Raw genomic sequence first — 24,173 nt, forward strand, 5'->3', positions numbered from 1 at the left:
GATGTTTGGATACAATGGTCACATTGGTTGTGTCTTTGGTTTTAGATTTTCGAACACATTTCAAGCCCCACCAAGATATAGTACACTTCTATTCAATCACTATGAGTCAAAAAGTTCAGACAAACACAAAAGTACCTGAATGTTCGGATTTTTTAGTTCAATATAGTTGATATAGTTTTTGAAGTTCAGCCTTTGACCTTACGGCATAAGAATTAAAAGAAAGATGTCTGAACTGCACTGCTCTATCAATGCGAGTATATCTGTCCTTTGTGCCACCTTTGCAGCTTGATAAACAAAACCAAGTCCAGGCTATTTACTAACTTCTGCAGCGAATTTAGGAAAGTATTTGGAGCCCTAACTAACCTATGAATACTCAAAAGTTGCCCAAAATCCTCAGTGCAAACCCATATTTATTCACAGGTAACTGCTCAGAACGCTGGCCAGGCCTACTGTTCAACTCTACCAAAATAAATGTACTTAGCTTCTGAATCACAAATTAAGGATTGGTATTCTGCACCTTAATGTAACTCAACATTTACCAAAAATATCATTATCTAGAGCAAAATAAGTAGCTCATCTATACACATTTACAATGACTTCCAACAATGCCCTAAAATTAAACCTTCTCTAACTACTTTTAATACCGTATACAAGGCTTAAATAATAAACAATAGGTGGGGCTGGTGGGTACAATGATTGTCTTTTTTTTCCTCCCAAAAATACTGCATTCCTTAATCCTTCACCCAACCTATGGCCTCACCATGGCTGTTCATGCATGTGTTCTTTCCATGCATACATGAGGTATAACAGGCAATTACAATGTGACTGTGGTTGTTGGAGTTCCTTCATCTAATGTTGTCTCTATAAAAAAAAAAAACAAAGGCCAAGTTCTAAGTTGAGTAATTCCACGGTTATAAAGTTTAAGGCACATTGTAAAGCCAGCATGGAGGCACTGTCAAAGTGCTTTTAGAATATCAATGGTGCTTAAAAATAACTACAACAAACAGCTCTAGTAGGATCTCTGGTGGGAGTTTAGGGCCTTAATTAGAGTTTGGAAGACGGATTACTCTGTCACAAATGTGATAGATGTCCAGCCCACTTTATTACAAGTGCCAAAGGTTAAATGCACTTGTAATTAGGCATTTGTGACCCATCTGTTAAACTCTAAATAAGGCCCTTAATTATTTATTTAAAAAAATAATGTTTTGCTACCCTCTAAGTATCTAGAGTCTATGGATCGCCCATTAAACTATTTGCATTATAATTTAACTTTAGTAAATAACTGGCCTGGGGAAAATGCTTGAAACATTTAAGAGTGTGTACAGTCTATGCTGAAAGTAGTCGTTAAATGTATAAGTTTGTGGGGGCTCAAACAAGTTCCTCCTACTGTCATTATTAAAACTACTACTAAAGAAATACTAAAGACAAACTGAAGAAAATCCTCTATACCTATTTTAACTTTCTTAAACTTAGTTTGTGGAAGACTGGTTCATGTCTGCCCTTACTTTATATTCTCCTAAGCTTCCTATTTACCTCCCAGGGGGGTATCCCACTATACCTCCAACTTCACATTTGTACAATATTTATCATGTGTATCAATGTAAACAATGAACGTAAAACATGACCCCTACAACATGTGTAAAAGATGACTCTCTGCCAGGTTCTGACTTCTTAAGAGTGACCGACTAGTAACTTGACTCAGCTCTCACAACCTTTCATTTGTTCTCCTTACAACATATTTTTTGTCTATTATATAGAAACTCTAATTCCTCACTCTCTCTGGAATTAACTTTAGTCCTTTTTAACAATACTGCTTTAAAAGCATTTGCCCTTTTCTATTCGTCTGCCTGGCCTCCTCTGGTCACTTTACCTTATTGCTTCTTATATCCCTTTGATGCCATTCCCTATTTTCTATCTCATTTTTTCAGTCATCATACCTGCCCTGGGTCCCCATCCTCCGGCACTTCCAGGGCTTTCCCTAGCCCTCGTACCCCTTCCACCCTGCATCAAATGTAATGTGCAATATTATTTCTCCAATCATTTTTTATTTCCTCAAACCCATCCTCATATCAAACACATGGAGATAAAAGTAGAGTATATGCTTACCTGTGTACAAATACTGCAAAAGTGAGCCAAAGGCAGCAGGGTTAATCTGCAATAAACAACAAAAAAGTAATTCAGAACCAGTAAGACAATTTCTACAATACGCAGTCATATTTGGAGTGTTAATATATCCAGAAATAGCCTTCTTGTTCAAGACTCTAATGAGCCCATAAGCCAACAGCCTACACTGCAGCAAAAGTTTAGTAACAAATATATATTTCAATGTATGTTTTTTTCCTCTTATGAGGTATTTGTCTAATTGGTTATTTATTTAAACAAGCAAAACAAAAGCATAAATAAAAAAATAAAAAATGTGAGTTGGGCCTGTGCAAAAGTGTCTCATAGTCGAGCAAATACTGCTTTTCTAAGGCAGGCCTGTCTCCCACTTGAAGTGCAAAATGAAAGGCAACATCAGAGAATGTGCATCAAGGATCAGCAGTATCCAAACAAAATGTTAATCAAGAATTCACTTAGTAAAGCTCCCAAACCAATTTACTAACATAAAAAAATATTTTAGGATTAAAATAAGAGCATGATGATAAACACTGGATCTGTCACTTTAAAGATACAGAGTTTCAAATTTACAGTTCCAGTTCCAGTTCCACTCCAAGCCTTTTCTCTATTCTGCCTGGACAGTCAGTGAACGTTTCTCTGCATTACTCAGTGACCACTGCAGAATTCCTCACACTCTCAAAACACAGCATGACTCACAGCTCCCGGCTGTTTCTCGAACTTATTCAGGGCGAAGAGGCTGGATGGAAGTCCATCCCTTTGTGCAGGCAAGCTCAGTTCACAGCTTCTAAACTTCGGAGTTTGTGAGGTTGTCTCTCACTTGTGTCTCCATACCAAGACGTTTCTTGCATTTTTTCAGAGTCTGCCTAAGCCAATGGTGGTGCTCCCACCTTCCTACTTTCAAGTTCAGTCTTTGGTGCGGACACCAAAGCCCTCACATTTCACTGGAAAGCTTCCTTTCAGACACTTGCCAAGACCAATGTCAAACTAGGTATAACTGGTCAGCTTCACACAAAGAACCCTTTCTGGCACTCTTTTTGTGACCTTCCGTCAGCAGGAGATCAGTTGACTCTGATCCTCCCCTAAGCATACACAGTTATTGGCAGGGGTGGCCAGAGCTCTTTCCCACTGTACAAGCAGTCTCTTGCCTCCTTTCCATTTCTGCACCACGTATACTTGTGGTCTGGCTGTCATCCCAACGTGGTCAGACTTTCAGCCGTGTTCTGTATTGTGAAAATTGTCCATAAGTCTTTGCTCTAACAGCCAATTCCCCACACAATCTCAAACTGCTTCTTTCTAGTTCGGGGTCTCGGTCCAGTTCTTGTACTACACTGTGCAGGCAAAAAGTCTTCAAGGCATGAAGATTGCACATGAACTTGAATGCCTCAACCTCCGACACCAACATATATCATATACATAGCACAGGTGGGAAAGTTGCCCTCAGGTGGAATCTCCACTCTTCAGTCGCTCTCTAATTTATTGCATTACTCCCTTTTTTAAAACAGGCCTGAACGAAACATCTTCTCTCCTCTCGCTCATATCAGCCCATGCCAAAGAAGAGTTGCTCTACAGCATTGCAAAAAACAGAATTTTTCATGTCTGCAGTTAGGAAAATAAATGATGTGCATTTACAATCAACTATGAGCACTCATATGATGAGAGTTTCAGCCTCTCTCCATGTTTTAAGGGAAACAAAATCAATGAGAATCAGAACAGTTGCTTCTCAATCTGCAGAGAAACAATACCAGTGGAGTCTAGCAGAGAAATACTTAGGTAACTGTAAAAAAACAGATTTTCCACGCACTGATAAATTGTATCTGAAACTGAAAGGTTCCCCATTTAGTGAATAAACACAGTAAACAAAGAACATCATACCATGTGTGACCCTGGCTGACACCATGTAACCACATGGGTGGATAAAATAGCAGTTATCAACTGGTACCTCCTACATCAGAGTTAACCAGACCGGGTTCCTCAGAACCCAAGAGTTCTCCAGACTGTCCAAAGGGTAGTAGTACAGCTTCTTCATCACACTTATTACAACCTCCTACGATTACGTACTTTGCGGAAGGGAGTGCTGCAAACACTCATCTTCTTAAGTTGATAATTGCTTTTAACTAGATGACTGCAGTGCTGGTCATAAAATTATACAGCAGCTCTGCTAAAGCCAACTCACACATAAAGAAGCCTCAAGAGGACAAGGTTGAACACTCAGTCAGGGGCACGTTGATGGTGTCCAAGTATTGGGGCAGCTACAGTCAAGGCAGTCGTGGTTTCAATCCTAAGTGGGCATGCCTTTATATAATGTGGATTCGTGGCAACCCTTAAGGCAGCCTACCTTTACGGAAGTGCAAAGAGAGTGACAGTTTCATCAAAAGGTGAGATGAGAGGGATGTACTCCCTTTGAAAGGGGAAACTACCACCCTTTCCTTCAGTTACCTTCCTTAGTTAGTCCCCTTCTTCCTTCTCCCTGCCCTTCTACTTTGACTGCCTTTCTAAATTTCCCTTTCCTGCTGTAAATTTGTGGTTATAGTTGACTCCCATCTGCCCACCCTCACTAAATGAAAGTGGAAGGAACATAATTCTGAGGTGACGTCAACTCCACAGCATCTCTAGAAACATGGACTTTTTTGGAGGTCAAGTGAGAAAACTGTTAATGTCGGACTTGTATTTGTTTTTTTGATCCTTCTAACGTGCTTTCAGACCAGAGGTATCGAAGTGCTAAAAATGTAAGAGACGCAGACACAATTAGCCAAAAATTACTGTGAAAACAGCCATGTTTTGAGTTGCTTACGAAACAATAAGAGTGAATTAATTCCTCTAATTCGGGCTGGTCAAGAGTTCCAGAGCTTAGCCACAGCAACCAAGAAGGCCTGATCATCCCATTTTGCTTTTTTACAATGAGGTACCAGTGCCAACCTGAGGTCTGGGGATCTTAAAGGACAGCCTGTCGAGTAGCACTTAGGAACACCTTGCAAATATCCTGAACCCTAGGAGTGAAGGGCTTTATGGGTCAGGCACAGAACTTTAAAGAGAATACGTTCCCTAACAGGCAGCCAATGCAGCTCCCTGAGGCCTTCCTTAACGGACGCAAACTTTGGCAGTCCAAGCACCAGATGAGCAGCCGCATTCTGAAAAAGCTGAAGAGGATTGATAAGTATAATTTGTTACAAAGGTCCAGTCTCAATAAAATAAGTGCCAGGACGACCATCACCCTGTGTTCTAGGGGTATAAAAGGCAAAATCTTTTTTTAAGATCTTAACCAACCAGAAACATGCGCTTGCAGTTCTGTTGACCTGCGTGTCAAAAGTCAGAGAAGAGTTGGACATGACCCCCAGATTCTTAGCTGCTGCAATGGGGTTTGTGGTTTCAAAATTAAGAGTTTACACTTTTCCAATGATACATATCATGCTGTCCACTGACATAGAAAAAGAAAGCACAGGCAAAGACAATTTCGGATTTTGTATAGCGAAACGTTGTTTTGTGTTCTTAAGTGAGGCAGAGAGGGGCTAAGAACGAGGTGACTACCTAAGGGACAGAGTGGAGAAACCTGCGTGCTGGGCATATATGAGTAATAAAGTAACATGAACTATGGAAAGTAGTACGTCACTTCTTATTCTAATTAGTATGTTTATCTACGTGAAAATACATTATGAACATTATTGTCAATTAGCACTTCACAATCTTGTAAGCTGTGGTAAAACTTTTTTTTTATTCTTTTCATTTATACTATATATTAATAAAAAAGGCAAACCTACGTTGTATATAGAAAGGTCACATGCCTGTCACTACCCTTTTCCAGCACTGGTATATTTCACATTCACAAGCTTCATCTATTCCATGCCGTAAGGCAGAGAACTGAAAAACACAAAGGGGCTGGTTTAGAGGAGGGGTACAACAATCGCCTGCTTTTGGAGAACATACTAAATATGGAAGAGAACTTAACCAGCTAGATTTCCAACACCATTCTACCACAAAGAGAAAATACCACAGATGTATTACCCTTCATTACTATTAATTGTAGCATTATATAGCGCATTCATCTTAGTGTAAGGACTGCACTGCGGCCAGGGAGGTGGAAGTGCACCAAGCTCCTTAAACCCAGAGGACAAAAACATTTTTAAATGTGCAAGTAATAAAACGTGGAGCTCACATTTACAGTGAAGAAGTGATATTTGTTTTGCAGGACTGTGTTTCATAGATCAAAACTCTTGAATTAAAACTAAAAAAATGCAACTAGTCTATCCTAGTTTTCAATCACAGGAATCTGCATTACTAGTAATAAGTGCTGAACCATTAGAAAATAATGAACAGTAAAACACTGATCTTCGGTCATAGTCAAAAACACTGAATTGTTCCAATCATATATGTGTCTATCTAAAAGCTACATGAAGTGAAATCTGCTTTTGTTTACTTTTAAACAGAAGCCATGTAAAATTAAAATCTGATCTGAAATAGAATCACCTTTATGTTCCCTCAAGTACCGATTGTTTTAAAAAGTATACCATACTGATAAGTGTTTATTGAACAGAGCCAGCTAGACTGGTCCTTTATGAACCTAAAAAAAGTTACATCTCACTGGTAATGTCACTGCATTATGAAGAACTACTGGTAGTTCACTGACAATTCAGTACTTACTGCAGTGATTGAATTAGTTTTATACTATCTTAGTAACCTTCTAGTTAGGGCCACTGTGCATCTAGTTTTTCCAAAATTCAGGATAAAAGATACAAAGGGCCTCATTACGACTTTGGCGGTCTTTTCGGAAGACCGCCGCAGTGGTGGCCGCCAAAAGACTGCCACCAAAAGACCGCCATGTTGGTGGCAATCGGACCACCGCATTACGACTCACACCGTGAAGAGTGCCAAAAGTCAGCCACAAATCCGACACCACCAGGACATTGGAGGGTGGGAAAGAGGCAGTTCCACCACCAGCACCGCCACCATTCCAACCACCAGATTACGAGCCACAAATCAGCACAGGGGTTCTTTTGCGGCGGAAAACCATTGGCAGTGCGAACCGCTGCGCTCAGAACCCACCACTGTCAGAACACATCACCACATTGGATGGTTTGACTATCCCACACCTGACACACCTACTCACTGCACCATATAACACACCCCAACAGAGCCCACAATCCTTTGCGACAAAATCGATATACACATACAGAGAGAGCAGCCAAATACACACATATAGCACCGTAACAGCACAGGCACAGATACACATCCCACCCAGCACACAAAACACAACTGCACTACCAACACAAACCACACATAACGACAACACACCACAAGCCTCCATCACCCACTAAGCACATCCCACACCTCATCAATCACCAGACTCTGTAACCTTAGACACACAACAACCCCACTTCTACCCACAACATAACCACCACCATGTCCCCACAAAAGCACCTAAGGGTCATGGTGGATGAAATCGTCAGGGTAGAGCCAAAACTGGTTGGAGCACAGGTCCAGCAAACCTCGATTGCCAGGGAAATGGAGTTGCAGCAGAGAATCGTCAACAGGGTCAACTCAGTAGGCAACCATCTAAGCACAAGGGAGGACATCAGGAAGAGGTGGAACAATCTACGGGGGGAAGGTGCGTTCCATGACGTCATGACATCAGATCGCCGTCCACAAGACTGGTGGTGGGCCCCCAGCTCCTCTCCCACAATTCATATCTTGGGGGGAGAAGGTCTTGAACATCCTGCATATCAAGGGCCTGACTGGAATACCTGGCGGACTGGACTCTGGTAAGTAAACACAACCTCCATTTCACACAACTGTCTTGTACTGCATGCTTTCTCACCACTCAAAAACTCCCCAATGTACTGCATGTCTCACTACACATCCCACCTATCCACCTAATGTCCCTATCCTACATGTCATACCTCCACCCAGCCCAAATGCCCACACAGCCCTTGGCAAAGGCACGCCTAGCATGGGCTAAAACTAACACTACGACTCCCACAATGCACAAGCCCATCTACCTGAATACCTGGAATGTGAACATCACATCCCTTGCATGAATGCCTATTGGACTAGCCATACTAACTAGATGTCATGACAGAGGACCACTACATGGCAATGACAGCAATGTGAAGGAACAACACAAGGCTAAACACAGCTGCAGCACTGACACTAATCCAACTGGCCACTAATTAGCATCCACAGCCCAGAAAGTCCAGCCACCATTGTTTGGAATGACAGATGGGAGACTCCATGGACATGCACAGACAGCTGAGTAAACCTTGCAGACTCCCATACCCCCCACCCACTGGGACACCATGTTGCTATGTCCAGACTTCTACCACTCACAACTACCAGGGCTCAATAGTCACTAGCTAACAGTGCAGAGAAGTCATGTGAACTATCAGTCTGTACCAGTACCCATCCACACAGCCAGATGTACTAAACCTAAATGACACCTACCTAAATGGAGTATGGAACACATGTCACACACCACTACCCAACACCAATGGTATGCTGGCCAGCAACTGTCATTGTCATTGCAGGGAATCATGTCAAACCACTGTATGCATATAAGAAAGAGTGAACCAAACACATCGTCTATATGTAACTCCCTCTCTCACTCCACCCACAGGTACCCCTGCCAGTTTCACCATGGAGAGGATACCAGAGACTGCCAGCCCACCACAGGATGTAGGCCCAAGTGAGGACAACATGCCTGCATATTGACGACCTACCTGTCCCATCTGGGACACTTGGTCAGTCTACACTCCCTGCCACAACAATCCCCCCCCAAGCCCTGTGGCACCAACATCACGGCCTACCCTTCGTCCCAAACCTGTGTCCCAAGGACAGATCAATCTATTGTGTGCCCCACAATACAGGGACCAGAGTCGTCCCCACACACCCCAGAAGGCCCTAAGAACACTGGGAGTGAGCACAAAGTGCCCGGGTTACAGGCACATGGGGGCGGGGGGTGTGGGAGGGAAGCTGTGGGTCAGAGGATGGGGCCCCCAAGAGACTCTACTGACCAAAATACCATCTCCCAAGTCCTGGGAAAATTCCAACAATCCCAGGACAGGATGGGCCAGGTCATAACCATGTTGGGGGGAAACCAAAGGCTGCAGAGGGAATACAACCAGGAGGTCATGCAGCATTGGCAGGCCCATAGTGCCACCAGGGCCACCATTGCAGGGGTGCTGGGGAATACCAACACCACCCTGCATGCTTCCTCCACCCACCAGCAGGCCCCCCTCCGCTAGCAACATAACATCAGACCCATCAACACCAGCGGTAGCCAGCGGAATGAAGGCCCTGCCAGGTGAACCACAGGCCTCAGACACCCCTCCCTCTGTAGCTGATGAACCCCCCACTCCCCTGCAAACATGGACATCTGTCCAGACATCCAGCTGGAGCAGATGGCAAGACCACACCCACTGCCAGGAAGTGACCCTCACCTGTTTTGTCTCCCTTGTGTGCCACTGAGACACACTGTTGACTGTTCAATGACATAACTCCGTCTTCCTGTTGGCAATTGGACACTGGACCTGTGCAACCAACAGCTGTACCACCTACTTTGATGATTTAATCTACCATTACCCCACTCATCACCTCTTGGACAATTTGTGCACCATACATGTTTGTCACCATTCCAATATATGCACAATAAACACCAATAGAACACAGCTACGGTGTAAGTGTCTTTATTACAAAATCAACAAAAGTCATGATTGCCATTTGTGAGATGGTTATGCACACCTATATTGAACAGGCAGAGTAATGGACAGGAGAGGGAGGTATCCTCAGCAGGGGAGACATTACATAAGATATGTTCCAGGACACATGTTAGACAGTCCACAATCCTGTGCCACATAAGAAAATAGTCAACATGCAAACCTGCAAAAAGACAATTACAGAGTACCATCAGGATGAAAGGCATGAAGCCATACAAAGCACATATGCAGCATACAGAGGTCGTCCCCAGTGTACATTACCACCTAACCAGGGTCCCCCAGAGTTAATCTATACAACACCAGTCACAGAATATTCATCATGTAGAAGAGTAGCTTGCATCTGTCATGTACAACTCTCTATTCTCTAATCATTCAGAAATGGCAAGTGACCATAAAAGCCCAAGCCATAGGTAGCAGAGGCACGTGTATCCTTAACACAGTCAGTAGGTGGAATGTCATGACTACAGGAAAATGCAGCACACATTGCTCATAACTGGTCTGTACAATGGAGATTAGAATCCAGGACACTTCAGTGGGTATACTTGTTAGATATGAGAAATTGTAACTGTGCACATGACATAAAAACAGTCTGCTCCCCCAACACACACATAGGGATAGGACCACAACACACACATAGGGATAGGACTACATCACACCACCACTGATGAGTTAACTCTGGAGGACTTATGTCAGCATTTCATGTGGACATTCAACACTTGCCAAAACAAAAGCACCATACCTGTATGTCACCGGAAGTATTGATTGATGAGCTCAGTCCTAGAGTCAGCTTCACCTTCCTCATCTGCCTCCTCATCACTTGCCATGTCAGCATTACCAGCCACTGGTCCTGCTGCCTCACCCTCATCAGCTAGCAATGGTATTTGGCGTCTCAGGGCTAGACTGTGGAGCAAGCAGCAGGCTACTAGTATCTGGCATACCTTTTGGGGTGAGTAGAGGAGGGCACCTCCAGATAGGTCCAGGCACCTGAATCTGGGTTTCAGGAGGCCCAAAGTCCTTTTGATTACACACCTCATCCTCCCGTGGGCCTCATTGAAATGGACGTCCACATCGGTGGCAGGGTACCTCACTGGTGTCAGCAGCCAGGGTAGGTTAGGATAGCCAGAGTCTCCTGTGTAAACAAATGTAGGACCTTCGACATAACAGGTACAGCGACAGGGAAGAATATGATGATAGATGCAACTACAATAAACCACATTCACATGGATACATACCAAGGAGCCAGGCCCTCTTTACATGTAGTCGTCCCATCATGTGTAGGACATTGCTGTTCCTCAAAATAAAGGAGTCATGGACAGATCCAGGAAACTTGTCTGTGACCTGCGAGATGTACTCGTCTGCCAGACACACCAGCTGAACATTAAGGGAGTGGTAGTTTTTCCTGATCCTATATTTACACCTGTTCTTTGGCCCTGGGAGCCACCAGAGCTATATGGGTGCTATATGGGTGCCATCAATGGCCCCTTTTACATGAGGGATGTGTCCTGTATCATAAATGTCTGTCTTCACCTTGGCCAAATCCACATGTTAAGGGAATCTGATGTAGCTGTCCATGTGTTTCAACAATGCACACAGTACATCCCTGCTGTCAAACCCACTGTATTATGAAAGGAGCCTGTGGCAAGAGAGTGCAGCATTGACAGGACTTGTACTGTGGGAGGGATGGAATAGGGATTGCGTATGACCGGTAACCGATCAGGCTCCAACTGTGTAGATGGATCCATTATGGTCTGACGATTCAGACAATAGGTTAGTTTGATATGCCTGTCCTCCAGGGTTGGCAGGTCAACTAGTGGACGGTACAATGGTGGTTGTCTCATTCTCCACATGGCAACAAAGCTAGGTAGAGCGAAGAGAATGTACATTGAAAAAAAATGACTCCACACATGTCAGCTAAACATTCTTAAATTAGCACACACCTAACAGTGTCAGACATGCGTAGCACTACAGACGTACAATAATGGGCATGCAGAAGTGCTCTGGACACCAGCCTTTCATCACAATGCTGAACATGTAAGTAGCTTAGGACGCATGTGTCAGCACTACCATGATGGCACAACATGGGTTTACTCCCTAATTTGTCATAATATGTATATGGCGCACACAAATTGGCACATCATTGCATGAGATGTGCACAAAATGGCAGGTGCCTGTCCTGCAGCACTGGACAGATGGAAGTGACCTAACTCCGCCGGCATATGTCACCATGGCAGTAGGCAGTCGCTACCGCAGTGCAACTTCTCATTGGTTAACATTGCTAACCATGGGGATTGGGGCCAATGGCGATGACTGCCGGCAGTGACGGTCCTGTACGAGGCAGCTGTGACTGTCATTTTCTGCAGCCTTGCTCACTTGACTCCCGACAGTGTGGCCAGCAAGACCCCCACGAGCTGAGCTGCTGTGTGCTGTCTCTGGGAGCCATCATGCCACGTCCTGCAGGTGATAGGACCCCAGCCTTCACACTGAAGAGCTGGAGAAGCTTGTGGACTGAGTCCTACCCCTGTATGGACAGCTATATGGGGCACAAGATGAACAGGTGAGCCCAATGCCATAGTCATGTGTGATAGGGGTGCGTGTGACGGTGTATGTGGTAAGGGTACTGGTGAGGGAGTACAGATGGCAGCAGAGGGCGTGAAGTGAAGGCGTGTGGGCAGTGAGGATGGATATGTGTGGGCACTTGGTGAGTCAAGTGTCTGAAGTGTCTAGGCCTCTCCTGTTATTGTGGTACTAGTGTACACTACTTTCTCCTTTTGTTTGTGTCATTCATGCAGGTGAACGCCCATCAGAAGAAAGGGATCTGGCATGCCATCGCCAAGGAAATGAGGACCCTGGGGGTCCATAGCAGGCGGAGTACCCAATGTCGCAAGCGGTGGGAAGAACTGAGACGCTGGGCACAGAAGACCACAGAGGCCCAGCTAGGGATGTACTCCCATCGAGGGAGGGGTGCCCGTCTGACCCTGACCCCCGTAATGGCCCGCATATAGGTGGTGGCCTACCCTGAGGTGGATAGGGGTTTGAGGGCAGCACAGCAACCACAAGGGGGTAAGTACTGACTGTAAACTGGGACTTGCATATAGTATATGGGATTAGCGGCTTCACTGTAGCTATGTTGAAAATGTAGTCAATGCTACATGAAAATAGACTTAGGGGTAATTGGTAGTTACTACCCGACCTGAGCATTACTGGTAGATGTGTCTTAATGGTTTGCTGTCAGTGGATGTACTTTTCCCATATCCAGTATTCTCCATGTCTGCATTGTAGAGATGGTCTAATCAGATTGTCACATGTGTGACTCGATCCTGCCTTTGCTATGGAAGTGAGCTTGTCTACCACCCGAGCCATTGAGATTACCTCTTCCATCCTTTAAGCATATGGGCATTTGCGGTTCAAGGTGTCAGTCCACTCCCATCTGTATAGCCTAGATGTATATGCAAAAGTGTGACTCTCCTTAGAGGCTTTAGTCATCAGGTACTGGTAATGGTGTAGACTCCATGTGTGTCAACAATTACATTTTCAACACATATATGGCTTGTAAATGACTGGACTAATGGATTGACAGTTGAATCCCCATATATTGGTAATCTGATATCTATTGGATATGTGACAGTTTGAAAGGGAGGCTTATTTGTTATGTAGCTGAGAAATGGTCTGATTACAAACATCATGGATTTCTAAGTTCTAGAATTGTGGGGATGAAACCTTAAACACAATAAGGTTGTACAAGAGGTGGTAGGGGCCTACACAGACCCCTTCAGTCACAATGTGAAATGTAAAATCCATGTTTGTCAAAGCCCTAGCTGTTACAGTGTTACATAGCTTATTATCTGCCTATATCATGTCCCAATTGTTACTTGGGGGCACATCTGCTGAAGTGTGAACATGTTAGCTAGTCTGGGCCTAGCTGAAGTGAGTCATAAGGACAGGATTGGGTATTGTATTACTCATGACCTGGTGATGCGAGATGTATGTTGCATTTCCACTGCTGAGACAGACCTGATGTAGTAGTGTGATGTGTTGTCAGTGCCAATGCGTGGATGTAGGGCCATTTATGCATATGGCAACCATGTATTGAGCGTCAGTGACAAGTGTTATCAGGACTTAGGTACAGGGATTCACTAATGAGGAATGGTGTGATAAAGGGTGGTGTTCTGATGTTGTGTATTCCTACTGGTGTAAATGCATGTGTGGTGGTTTTGTCTGTGGACCATGATGACATATGTGTGTTCCTGATGTACATCAGGAACATGGTATACATGTGTTATATATGTACAATATGGGCCATTGTAGATGCACTTAGATGTATGGTTAGTAGAGACAGATATGTAATTGTTGCTTGAAGATATTCCTCTGCGATTGTTTCAGACCAATCACATGCCTGTACCCATGATTTGTAATGTACCCATCACATGTCACCTAAATGGATGTTCTACTTGTAGTGGCTCAACCAGTCATTAGTATAAAATTACCAATATTGTACAGAGCATTGTGGCAGCAATGTGATGTGACAGACAGATGGTGTGTGAGTGTAGTGGAATTCACTGTCATGGATCTCTCACATAGAATATGGTCTGATCAGTTGTTGTAACTGGACAGGCCTGATGAAGAGCAGCTGCCTCAAACTCAATTTGGACAAGACGGAAGTCCTTATCTTCGGCTCCACCCCCTCCGCATAGGATGACTCCTGGTGGCCTGCCACTCTCGGAATCGCTCCGACTCCCACCGACCACGCCCGCAACCTAGGATTCATCTTGGACCCCTCACTATCCATGACCCAGCAAGTCAACGCCATCTCCTCCTCCTGCTTCAACACCCTCCGCATGCTCCGAAAGATCTACAAATGGATACCCCCCGAAACCAGAAGAACAGTCACCCAAGCCCTCGTAAACAGCAAACTGGACTACAGCAATGCCCTCTACGCAGGAACCACGGCCAAATTACAGAAGAGGCTGCAACGCATCCAGAATGCCTCCGTACGCCTCATCCTGGACATCCCCCGCCACTGCCACATCACAGACCACCTGAAAAACCTGCACTGGCTCCCAGTCAACAAGAGAATCACATTCAAACTCCTCACCCACACTCACAAAGCACTGCACAACACCGGACCAGAATACCTCAAGAGACGATTCTCCTTCTACACCCCGACCCGGCATCTCCTCTCCGCTGACCTCACCCTCGCAACCGTCCCACACGTCCACTGAACTACAACCGGCAGTAGATCATTTTCACACCTCGCGGCCAAAACGTGGAACACTTTTCCCACCCACCTGCGCCAGACCAAAGGTCTCCTTACCTTCAGAAAACTTCTCAAGACCTGGTTGTTCGAGCAATAGCAGCACCTCCCTCCCCCACCAGCTTCCCCTCCCCTCCTCAGCGCCTTGAGACACTCACGGTTGAGTAGTGCGCTTTACAAATCCCTGATTGATTGATTGATTGATTGATGTGCTAGGTTAAATTAGCTGCAATTCCAATAGGAGAATGTGAATTCAAGTATACATTTGTTCTTCACCCAGGACATGATGTGCAAGCAGACATGGCTATGGTAGTGATCATGTGGATGACTCCCGTGGTGCAGACTTACTTGGATGTTTATGTGGGTGTGAGGGTTGGCACACAGTGGTGTGTATATGTGACATGATGTAGGACATGTGTATTGGCACCACAGATTGCCTAGGCAGGATATGTATAGTGACAGATGTGGAAAATATCACTTACCCAGTGTACATCTGTTCGTGGCATTAGTCGCTGCAGATTCACATGCTGTGCACAGTCCGCCGTCTGGTGTTGGGCTCGGAGTGTTACAAGTTGTTTTTCTTCGAAGAAGTCTTTTCGAGTCACGAGACCGAGGGACTCCTCCCACTTCGGTTCCATTGCGCATGGGCGTCGACTCCATCTTAGATTGTTTTCCCCGCAGAGGGTGAGGTAGGAGTTGTGTATGCTAGTAATAGTGCCCATGCAATGGAATGAATACGTATGTACAAAATGAAGGTTAAAGTAATATATTTACAAATGTACAAATGTTGAAGATCTACTTCTAAACGGCTACAGGCTCCCGGGGAGGCGGGTGGGCGCATGTGAATCTGCAGCGACTAATGCCACGAACAGATGTACACTGGGTAAGTGACATTTTCCGTTCGGTGGCATGTGTAGCTGCAGATACACATGCTGTGCATAGACTAGTAAGCAGTTATCTCCCCAAAAGCGGTGGTTCAGCCTGTAGGAGTTGAAGTAGTTTGAAATAAAGTTCTTAGTACAGCTTGACCTACTGTGGCTTGTTGTGCAGATAACACATCTACACAGTAGTGCTTAGTAAATGTATGAGGCGTAGACCATGTTGCTGCCTTACATATTTCGTTCATTGGAATATTTCCTAGAAAGGCCATAGTAGCACCTTTCTTTCTGGTTGAGTGTGCCTTTGGTGTAATAGGCAGCGCTCTCTTTGCTTTAAGATAGCAGGTTTGAATGCACCTAACTATCCATCTAGCAATGCCTTGTTTTGAAATAGGATTTCCTGTATGAGGTTTTTGAAAGGCAATAAATAGTTGTTTTGTCTTTCTAATTAGTTTTGTTCTGTCAATGTAGTACATTAGTGCTCTTTTGATGTCTAATGTATGTAGTGCTCTTTCAGCTACGGAACCTGGCTGTGGGAAGAACACTGGTAATTCTACTATTTGATTTAAGTGGAACGGTGAGACAACCTTTGGTAAGAATTTTGGATTTGTTCTTAGAACTATCTTATTTTTATGTATTTGAATAAATGGTTCTTGTATGGTAAATGCCTGAATCTCACTCACTCTTCTTAGAGATGTGATGGCAATGAGAAATGCAACTTTCCACGTTCAGTACTGCATTTCACAAGAATGCATGGGCTCGAAAGGTGGACCCATGAGTCTTGTTAAGACAATGTTGAGGTTCCATGAAGGAACAGGTGGTGTCCTTGGTGGTATAATTCTCTTTAGGCCTTCCATAAAGGCTTTAATGACTGGTATTCTGAACAGTGAAGTTGAGTGAGTAATCTGCAGGTAAGCAGATATTGCGGTGAGATGTATCTTTATTGAAGAAAAAGCTAGATTTGATTTTTGCAAATGTAGTAAATATCCTACTACATCTTTTGTAGATTCGTGTAATGGTTGAATTTGATTGTTATGGCAGTAACAAACAAATCTTTTCCATTTATTTGCATAGCAGTGTCTAGTGGAAGGTCTTCTAGCTTGTTTTATGACCTCCATACATTCCTGTGTGAGGTCTAAGTGTCCGAATTCTAGGATTTCAGGAGCCAAATTGCTAGATTCAGAGATGCAGGGTTTGGATGCCTGATCTGTTGTTTGTGTTGTGTTAACAGATCTGGTCTGTTGGGTAGCTTGACATGAGGTACTACTGATAGGTCTAGTAGTGTTGTGTACCAAGGTTGTCTTGCCCATGTTGGTGCTATTAGTATGAGTTTGAGTTTGTTTTGACTCAATCTGTTTACTAGATATGGAAGGAGAGGGAGAGGGGGAAAAGCGTACGCAAACATCCCTGACCAATTCATGCATTGAGCATTGCCTTGGGATTGGTGGTGTGGGTACTTGGATGCAAAGTTTTGGCATTTTTAGTTTTCTTTTGTTGCAAATAGGTCTATTTGGGGTGTTCCCCAAATTTGAAAGTAAGTGTTCAGTATTTGGGGGTGAATTTCCCATTCGTGGATTTGTTGGTGATCCCGAGAGAGATTGTCTGCTAGCTGGTTTTGGATCCCTGGAATAAATTGTGCTATTAGACGAATGTGGTTGTGAATAGCCCAATGCCATATTTTTTGTGTTAGGAGACACAATTGTGTCGAGTGTGTCCCCCCCCCCTGTTTGTTTAAATAATACATTGTGGTCATGTTGTCTGTTTTGACAAGAATGTATTTGTGGGTTATCATGGGCTGAAATGCTTTCAGCACTAGAAATACTGCTAACAGTTCTAGGTGATTTATGTGAAACTGCCTTTGATGTATGTCCCATTGTCCTTGGATGCTGTGTTGATTGAGGTGTGCTCCCCACCCTGTCATGGAAGCATCTGTTGTTATGACGTATTGTGGCACTGGGTCTTGGAAAGGCCGCCCTTTGTTTAAATTTGTACTGTTCCACCATAGAAGCGAGATGTATGTTTGGCGGTCTATCAACACCAGATCTAGAAGTTGACCCTGTGCATGTGACCATTGTGATGCTAGGCACTGTAGTAAGGGCCGCATGTGTAACCTTGCGTTTGGGACAATGGCTATGCATGAAGACATCATGCCTATGAGTTTTAATACCATTTTTGCTTGTATCTTTTGTGTTGGATACATGGCCTGTATTACCTTGTGAAATGTTTGAACCCTTTGTGGACTTGGAGTGGCAATCCCTTCTGTTGTGTTGATTGTTGCTCCTAAGTACTGCTGTGTTTGGCACGGCAAAAGGTGTGACTTTGCATAGTTGATGGAGAAACCCAGCTTGTGAAGGGTCTGTATGACATACTTTGTGTGATATGAACACTTTGTTAGCGTGTTGGTTTTGATTAACCAGTCATCTAAGTAAGGGAACACGTGTATTTGCTGCCTTCTGATATGTGCAGCTACTACTGCTAGGCATTTTGTAAAGACTCTTGGCGCCGTTGTTATTCCGAATGGCAACACTTTGAATTGGTAATGTATTCCTTTGAATACGAACCTTAGGTATTTCCTGTGTGAAGGATGTATCGGTATATGGAAATACGCATCTTTTAGGTCTAATGTTGTCATGTAGTCTTGCTGTTTGAGCAGTGGGATTACGTCTTGTAATGTGACCATGTGAAAGTGGTCTGATTTTATGTAGGTATTTAGTGTTCTGAGATCTAGTATTGGTCTCAGAGTTTTGTCCATTTTTGGTATTAGAAAGTACAGTGAGTAAACTCCTGTGTTTTTCTGTAGACTTGGTACTAATTCTATTGCGTCCTTTTGCAGTAATGCTTGAACTTCTAGTCCTAGAAGATCTATATGCTGTTTTGACATATTGTGTGTTTTCGGTGGGACGTTTGGAGGGAATTGGAGAAATTCTATGCAATAACCATGTTGGATAATTGCTAAGACCCAAGTGTCTGTTGTTATTTCCTCCCAAGATTTGTAGAACTGGCTTAGTTTTCCCCCCACTGGTGTTGTGTGAAGGGGTTGTGTGACTTGTGAGTCACTGTTTATTTTGAGGGGTTTTGGGACCTTGAAATTTTCCCCGATTTCTTGGGAATTGGCCTCCTCTGTATTGTCCCCGAAAACCTCCCCTTTGATATTGTCCCTGGTAGGTAGGTGGTCTTGTTTGTGAGGTGTTGGTTTCTGTGGGTTGACCTCGAAACCCTCCCCTAAAAGGTGTTTTCCGAAATGTGCCTCTGCTCTGCGGGGAGTACAGTGCGCCCATGGCTTTGGCTGTATCGGTGTCCTTTTTTAGTTTTTCAATGGCAGTGTCCACCTCCGGCCCAAACAATTGCTGTTCATTAAACGGCATATTGAGCACAGCCTGTTGTATTTCAGGTTTGAACCCAGATGTGCGCAGCCATGCGTGCCTCCTTATTGTGACTGCAGTGTTTATTCTCCCTGCAGCAGTATCCGCTGCATCCATGGAAGACCGTATTTGATTGTTTGAGATATTTTGTCCCTCTTCCACCACCTGTTGCGCTCTTTTTTGGAACTCTTTGGGTAGGTGTTCGATGAGATGTTGCATTTCATCCCAATGAGCCCTGTCGTATCTCGCCAAGAGTGCTTGCAAGTTGGCGATACGCCACTGATTTGCTGCTTGTGCTGCAACCCTTTTTCCCGCTGCATCAAATTTGCGGCTCTCCTTGTCCAGAGGTGGTGCGTCGCCTGATGTATGCGAGTTGGCTCTCTTACGAGCTGCCCCTACAACTACTGAGTCCGGTGTCAGTTGTGTTGTAATAAATATAGGGTCTGTGGGTGGTGCCTTATATTTTTTCTCCACCCTTGGAGTTATGGCTCTGCCTTTAACTGGCTCCTGAAATATTTGTTTCGAGTGCCTTAGCATTCCTGGGAGCATGGGAAGGCTTTGATAATGGCTATGGGTGGAGGACAGGGTGTTAAAGAGGAAGTCATCCTCAATAGGCTCCGAATGTAGTGATACATTGTGGAATTCGGCTGCCCTAGCGACCACCTGTGCATATGATGTACTGTCCTCAGGTGGTGACGGTTTAGTTGGGTACGACTCTGGGATATTGTCCGATACTGGGGCGTCGTAGAGGTCCCATGCATCTGGATCATCCTGGCTCATTGTGGTATGAGCTGGCGAGTGTGTTAATGGTGGAGTTTGCGCCGGTGATGCATGAGTTGATGGTGGTGGAGAAGGTGGTGGAGTTACTTTCTTTACCACCTTTGCTTGTGGTTGCTTGTCTCCTTGTTGGAAGGCAAGTTTCCTTTTCATTTTGATTGGGGGGAAGAGTGCTGATCTTCCCTGTATCTTTTTGAATAAAGAGCCGCTTTTGCGTGTGATCTGGCTCTATTGTTTGTAATTCCTCTTCAAATCTGTGTTTTTTCATTTGAGAGGACAGTCCTTGTTCCTCTGAGTAGGAACTGATTCTCGGTTCGGATGCCGGATGTTTCGGCACCGAAACCTTTTCTACTGATTTTTTCGGCTCCGACAAAATCTTTTTTCTTTTCTGCGTCGTGCCCTCTTGGTGCCGACCAACCTCGGTGCCCCTGTCTCGGTGCCGAATCTTTTCTGCGCCACTCTCTCGGGCCCGAGATTGCTGCTTGCCTGTATCTCGACCGGAGTCGGATGACTTCGGCACCAGCTCGCCCTTTTTCGGTGCCGATGGACGGTCACCTACTTTTCGGGTTAAGCCATGGCCTGTTGGCGGTGGCGTCCCCTGGGCTTTGTCAGTCTTTTCGTGAGCTTTTTGTTTCAACGTCTTACTCACGGTTGACGTTTCTTCGGAGTCGAGTTCCTCGGAATCCGACTCGTGGATGGAGAAAGTTTCTTCTTCTTCCTCCTCGAACCGTTGTTGTCCTGTCGGCGTGGACGCCATCTGCAATCTCATGGCTCTTCGGTCTCTGAGCGTTTTCCTCGACCGAAACGCGCGACAGGCTTCGCACGTATCCTCCTTGTGCTCGGGGGACAGGCACAAGTTACAGACCAAATGTTGATCCGTATAAGGATATTTATTATGGCATTTAGGACAGAATCGGAACGGGGTCCGTTCCATCAGTCTTGAAGTCGCACGCGGTCGGGCCGACCAGGCCCCGACGGGGGATCGAAATTACCCCGAAGGGCTACCGGAGCTCTTCAAGATTCGGTGTCGATTTGTTCTAACTAACCCGATACCGAACGAAACAATACCGACTAATTTTTCCGAGATTCTGACTAACTTTCCGACCCGAAACACGGAGCGAAAAGGAACACGTCCGAACTCGATGGCGGAAAAAAAAACAATCTAAGATGGAGTCGACGCCCATGCGCAATGGAACCAAAGTGGGAGGAGTCCCTCGGTCTCGTGACTCGAAAAGACTTCTTCGAAGAAAAACAACTTGTAACACTCCGAGCCCAATACCAGACGGCGGACTGTGCACAGCATGTGTATCTGCAGCTACACATGCCACCGAACATGGAGTTACAGCAGAGAATAGTCAACAGGGTCAACTCAGTAGGCAACCATCTAAGCACAAGGGAGGACATCAGGAAGAGGTGGAACAATCTACGGGGGGAAGGTGCATTCCATGACGTCATGACATCAGATCGCCGTCCACAAGACTGGTGGTGGGCCCCCAGCTCCTCTCCCACAATTCATATCTTGGGGGGAGAAGGTCTTGAACATCCTGCATATCGAGGGCCTGACTGGAATACCTGGCGGACTGGACTCTGGTAAGTAAAAACAACCTCCATTTCACACAACTGTCTTGTACTGCATGCTTTCTCACCACTCAAAAACTCCCCAATGTACTGCATGTCTCACTACACATCCCACCTATCCACCTAATGTCCCTATCCTGCATGTCATACCTCCACCCAGCCCAAATGCCCACACAGCCCTTGGCAAAGGCACGCCTAGCATGGGCTAAAACTAACACTACAACTCCCACAATGCACAAGCCCATCTACCTGAATACCTGGAATGTGAACATCACATCCCTTGCATGAATGCCTATTGGACTAGCCATACTAACTAGATGTCATGACAGAGGACCACTACATGGCAATGACAGCAATGCGAAGGAACAACAGAATGCCAAACAAGGCTAAACACAGCTGCAGCACTGTGACTAATCCAACTGGCCACTAATTAGCATCCACAGCCCAGAAAGTCCAGCCACCAGGGTTTGGAATGACAGATGGCAGACTCCATGGACATGCACAGACAGCTGAGTAAACCTTGCAGACTCCCATACCCCCCACCCACTGGGACACCATGTTGCTATGTCCAGACTTCTACCACTCACAACTACCAGGGCTCAATAGTCACTAGCTAACAGTGCAGAGAAGTCATGTGAACTATCAGTCTGTACCAGTACCCATCCACACAGCCAGATGTACTAAACCTAAATGACACCTACCTAAATGGAGTATGGAACACATGTCACACACCACTACCCAACACCAATGGTATGCTGGCCAGCAACTGTCATTGTCATTGCAGGGAATCATGTCAAACCACTGTATGCATATAAGAAAGAGTGAACCAAACACATTGTCTATATGTAACTCCCTCTCTCACTCCACCCACAGGTACCCCTGCCAGTTTCACCATGGAGAGGATACCAGAGACTGCCAGCCCACCACAGGATGTAGGCCCAAGTGAGGACAACATGCCTGCATATTGACGACCTACCTGTCCCATCTGGGACACTTGGTCAGTCTACACTCCCTGCCACAACAATCCCCCCCCCAAGCCCTGTGGCACCAACATCACGGCCTACCCTTCGTCCCAAACCTGTGTCCCAAGGACAGATCAATCTATTGTGTGCCCCACAGTACAGGGACCAGAGTCGTCCCCACACACCCCAGAAGGCCCTACGAACACTGGGAGTGAGCACAAAGTGCCCAGGTTACAGGCACATGGGGGTGGGGGGGTGGGAGGGAAGCTGTGGGTCAGAGGATGGGGCCCCCAAGAAGTATTGATTGATGAGCTCAGTCCTAGAGTCAGCTTCACCTTCCTCATCTGCCTCCTCATCACTTGCCATGTCAGCATTACCAGCCACTGGTCCTGCTGCCTCACCCTCATCAGCTAGCAATGGTATTTGGCGTCTCAGGGCTCGACTGTGGAGCAAGCAGCAGGCTACTAGTATCTGGCATACCTTTTGGGGTGAGTAGAGGAGGGCACCTCCAGATAGGTCCAGGCACCTGAATCTGGATTTCAGGAGGCCCAAAGTCCTTTTGATTACACACCTCATCCTCCCGTGGGCCTCATTGAAATGGACGTCCACATCGGTGGCAGGGTACCTTACTGGTGTCAGCAGCCAGGGTAGGTTAGGATAGCCAGAGTCTCCTGTGTAAACAAATGTAGGACCTTCGACATAACAGGTACAGCGACAGGGAAGAATATGATGATAGATGCAACTACAATAAACCACATTCACATGGATACATACCAAGGAGCCAGGCCCTCTTTACATGTAGTCGTCCCATCATGTGCAGGACATTGCTGTTCCTCAAAATGAAGGAGTCATGGACAGATCCAGGAAACTTGTCTGTGACCTGCGAGATGTACTCGTCTGCCAGACACACCAGCTGAACATTAAGGGAGTGGTAATTTTTCCTGATCCTATATTTACACCTGTTCTTTGGCCCTGGGAGCCACCAGAGCTATATGGGTGCTATATGGGTGCCATCAATGGCCCCTATTACATGAGGGATGTGTCCCGTATCATAAATGTCTGTCTTCACCTTGGCCAAATCCACATGTTAAGGGAATCTGATGTAGCTGTCCATGTGTTTCAACAATGCACACAGTACATCCCTGCTGTCAAACCCACTGCATTATGAAAGGAGCCTGTGGCAAGAGAGTGCAGCATTGACAGGACTTGTACTGTGGGAGGGATGGAATAGGGATTGCGTATGACCGATAAGCGATGAGGCTCCAACTGTGTAGATGGATCCATTATGGTCTGACGATTCAGACAATAGGTTAGTTTGATATGCCTGTCCTCCAGGGTTGGCAGGTCAACTAGTGGACGGTACACTGGTGGTTGTCTCATTCTCCACATGGCAACAAAGCTAGGTAGAGCGAAGAGAATGTACATTGAAAAAAAAGGACTCCACACATGTCAGCTAAACATTCTTAAATTAGCACACACCTAACAGTGTCAGACATGCGTAGCACTGCAGACGTACAATAATGGGCATGCAGAAGTGCTCTGGA

General features: G+C 45.3%; 1 protein-coding gene across 1 annotated transcript in view; it reads right to left on the reverse strand.

Moving 5' to 3' along the window:
- The window catches only part of ABTB1 (ankyrin repeat and BTB domain containing 1), a 191,987-nt gene that overhangs the window by 102,711 nt on the left and 65,103 nt on the right, over nt 1-24,173 (reverse strand). The window contains exon 6 of the mRNA XM_069206257.1: nt 2,107-2,152. Coding sequence (XP_069062358.1) covers nt 2,107-2,152 — 46 coding nt within the window. The remainder of the gene's footprint in view (nt 1-2,106; nt 2,153-24,173) is intronic.

This window comes from Pleurodeles waltl, chromosome 9, assembly GCF_031143425.1.
Source record: "Pleurodeles waltl isolate 20211129_DDA chromosome 9, aPleWal1.hap1.20221129, whole genome shotgun sequence".
In the NCBI taxonomy this organism is placed as follows: Eukaryota; Metazoa; Chordata; class Amphibia; order Caudata; family Salamandridae; genus Pleurodeles; species Pleurodeles waltl.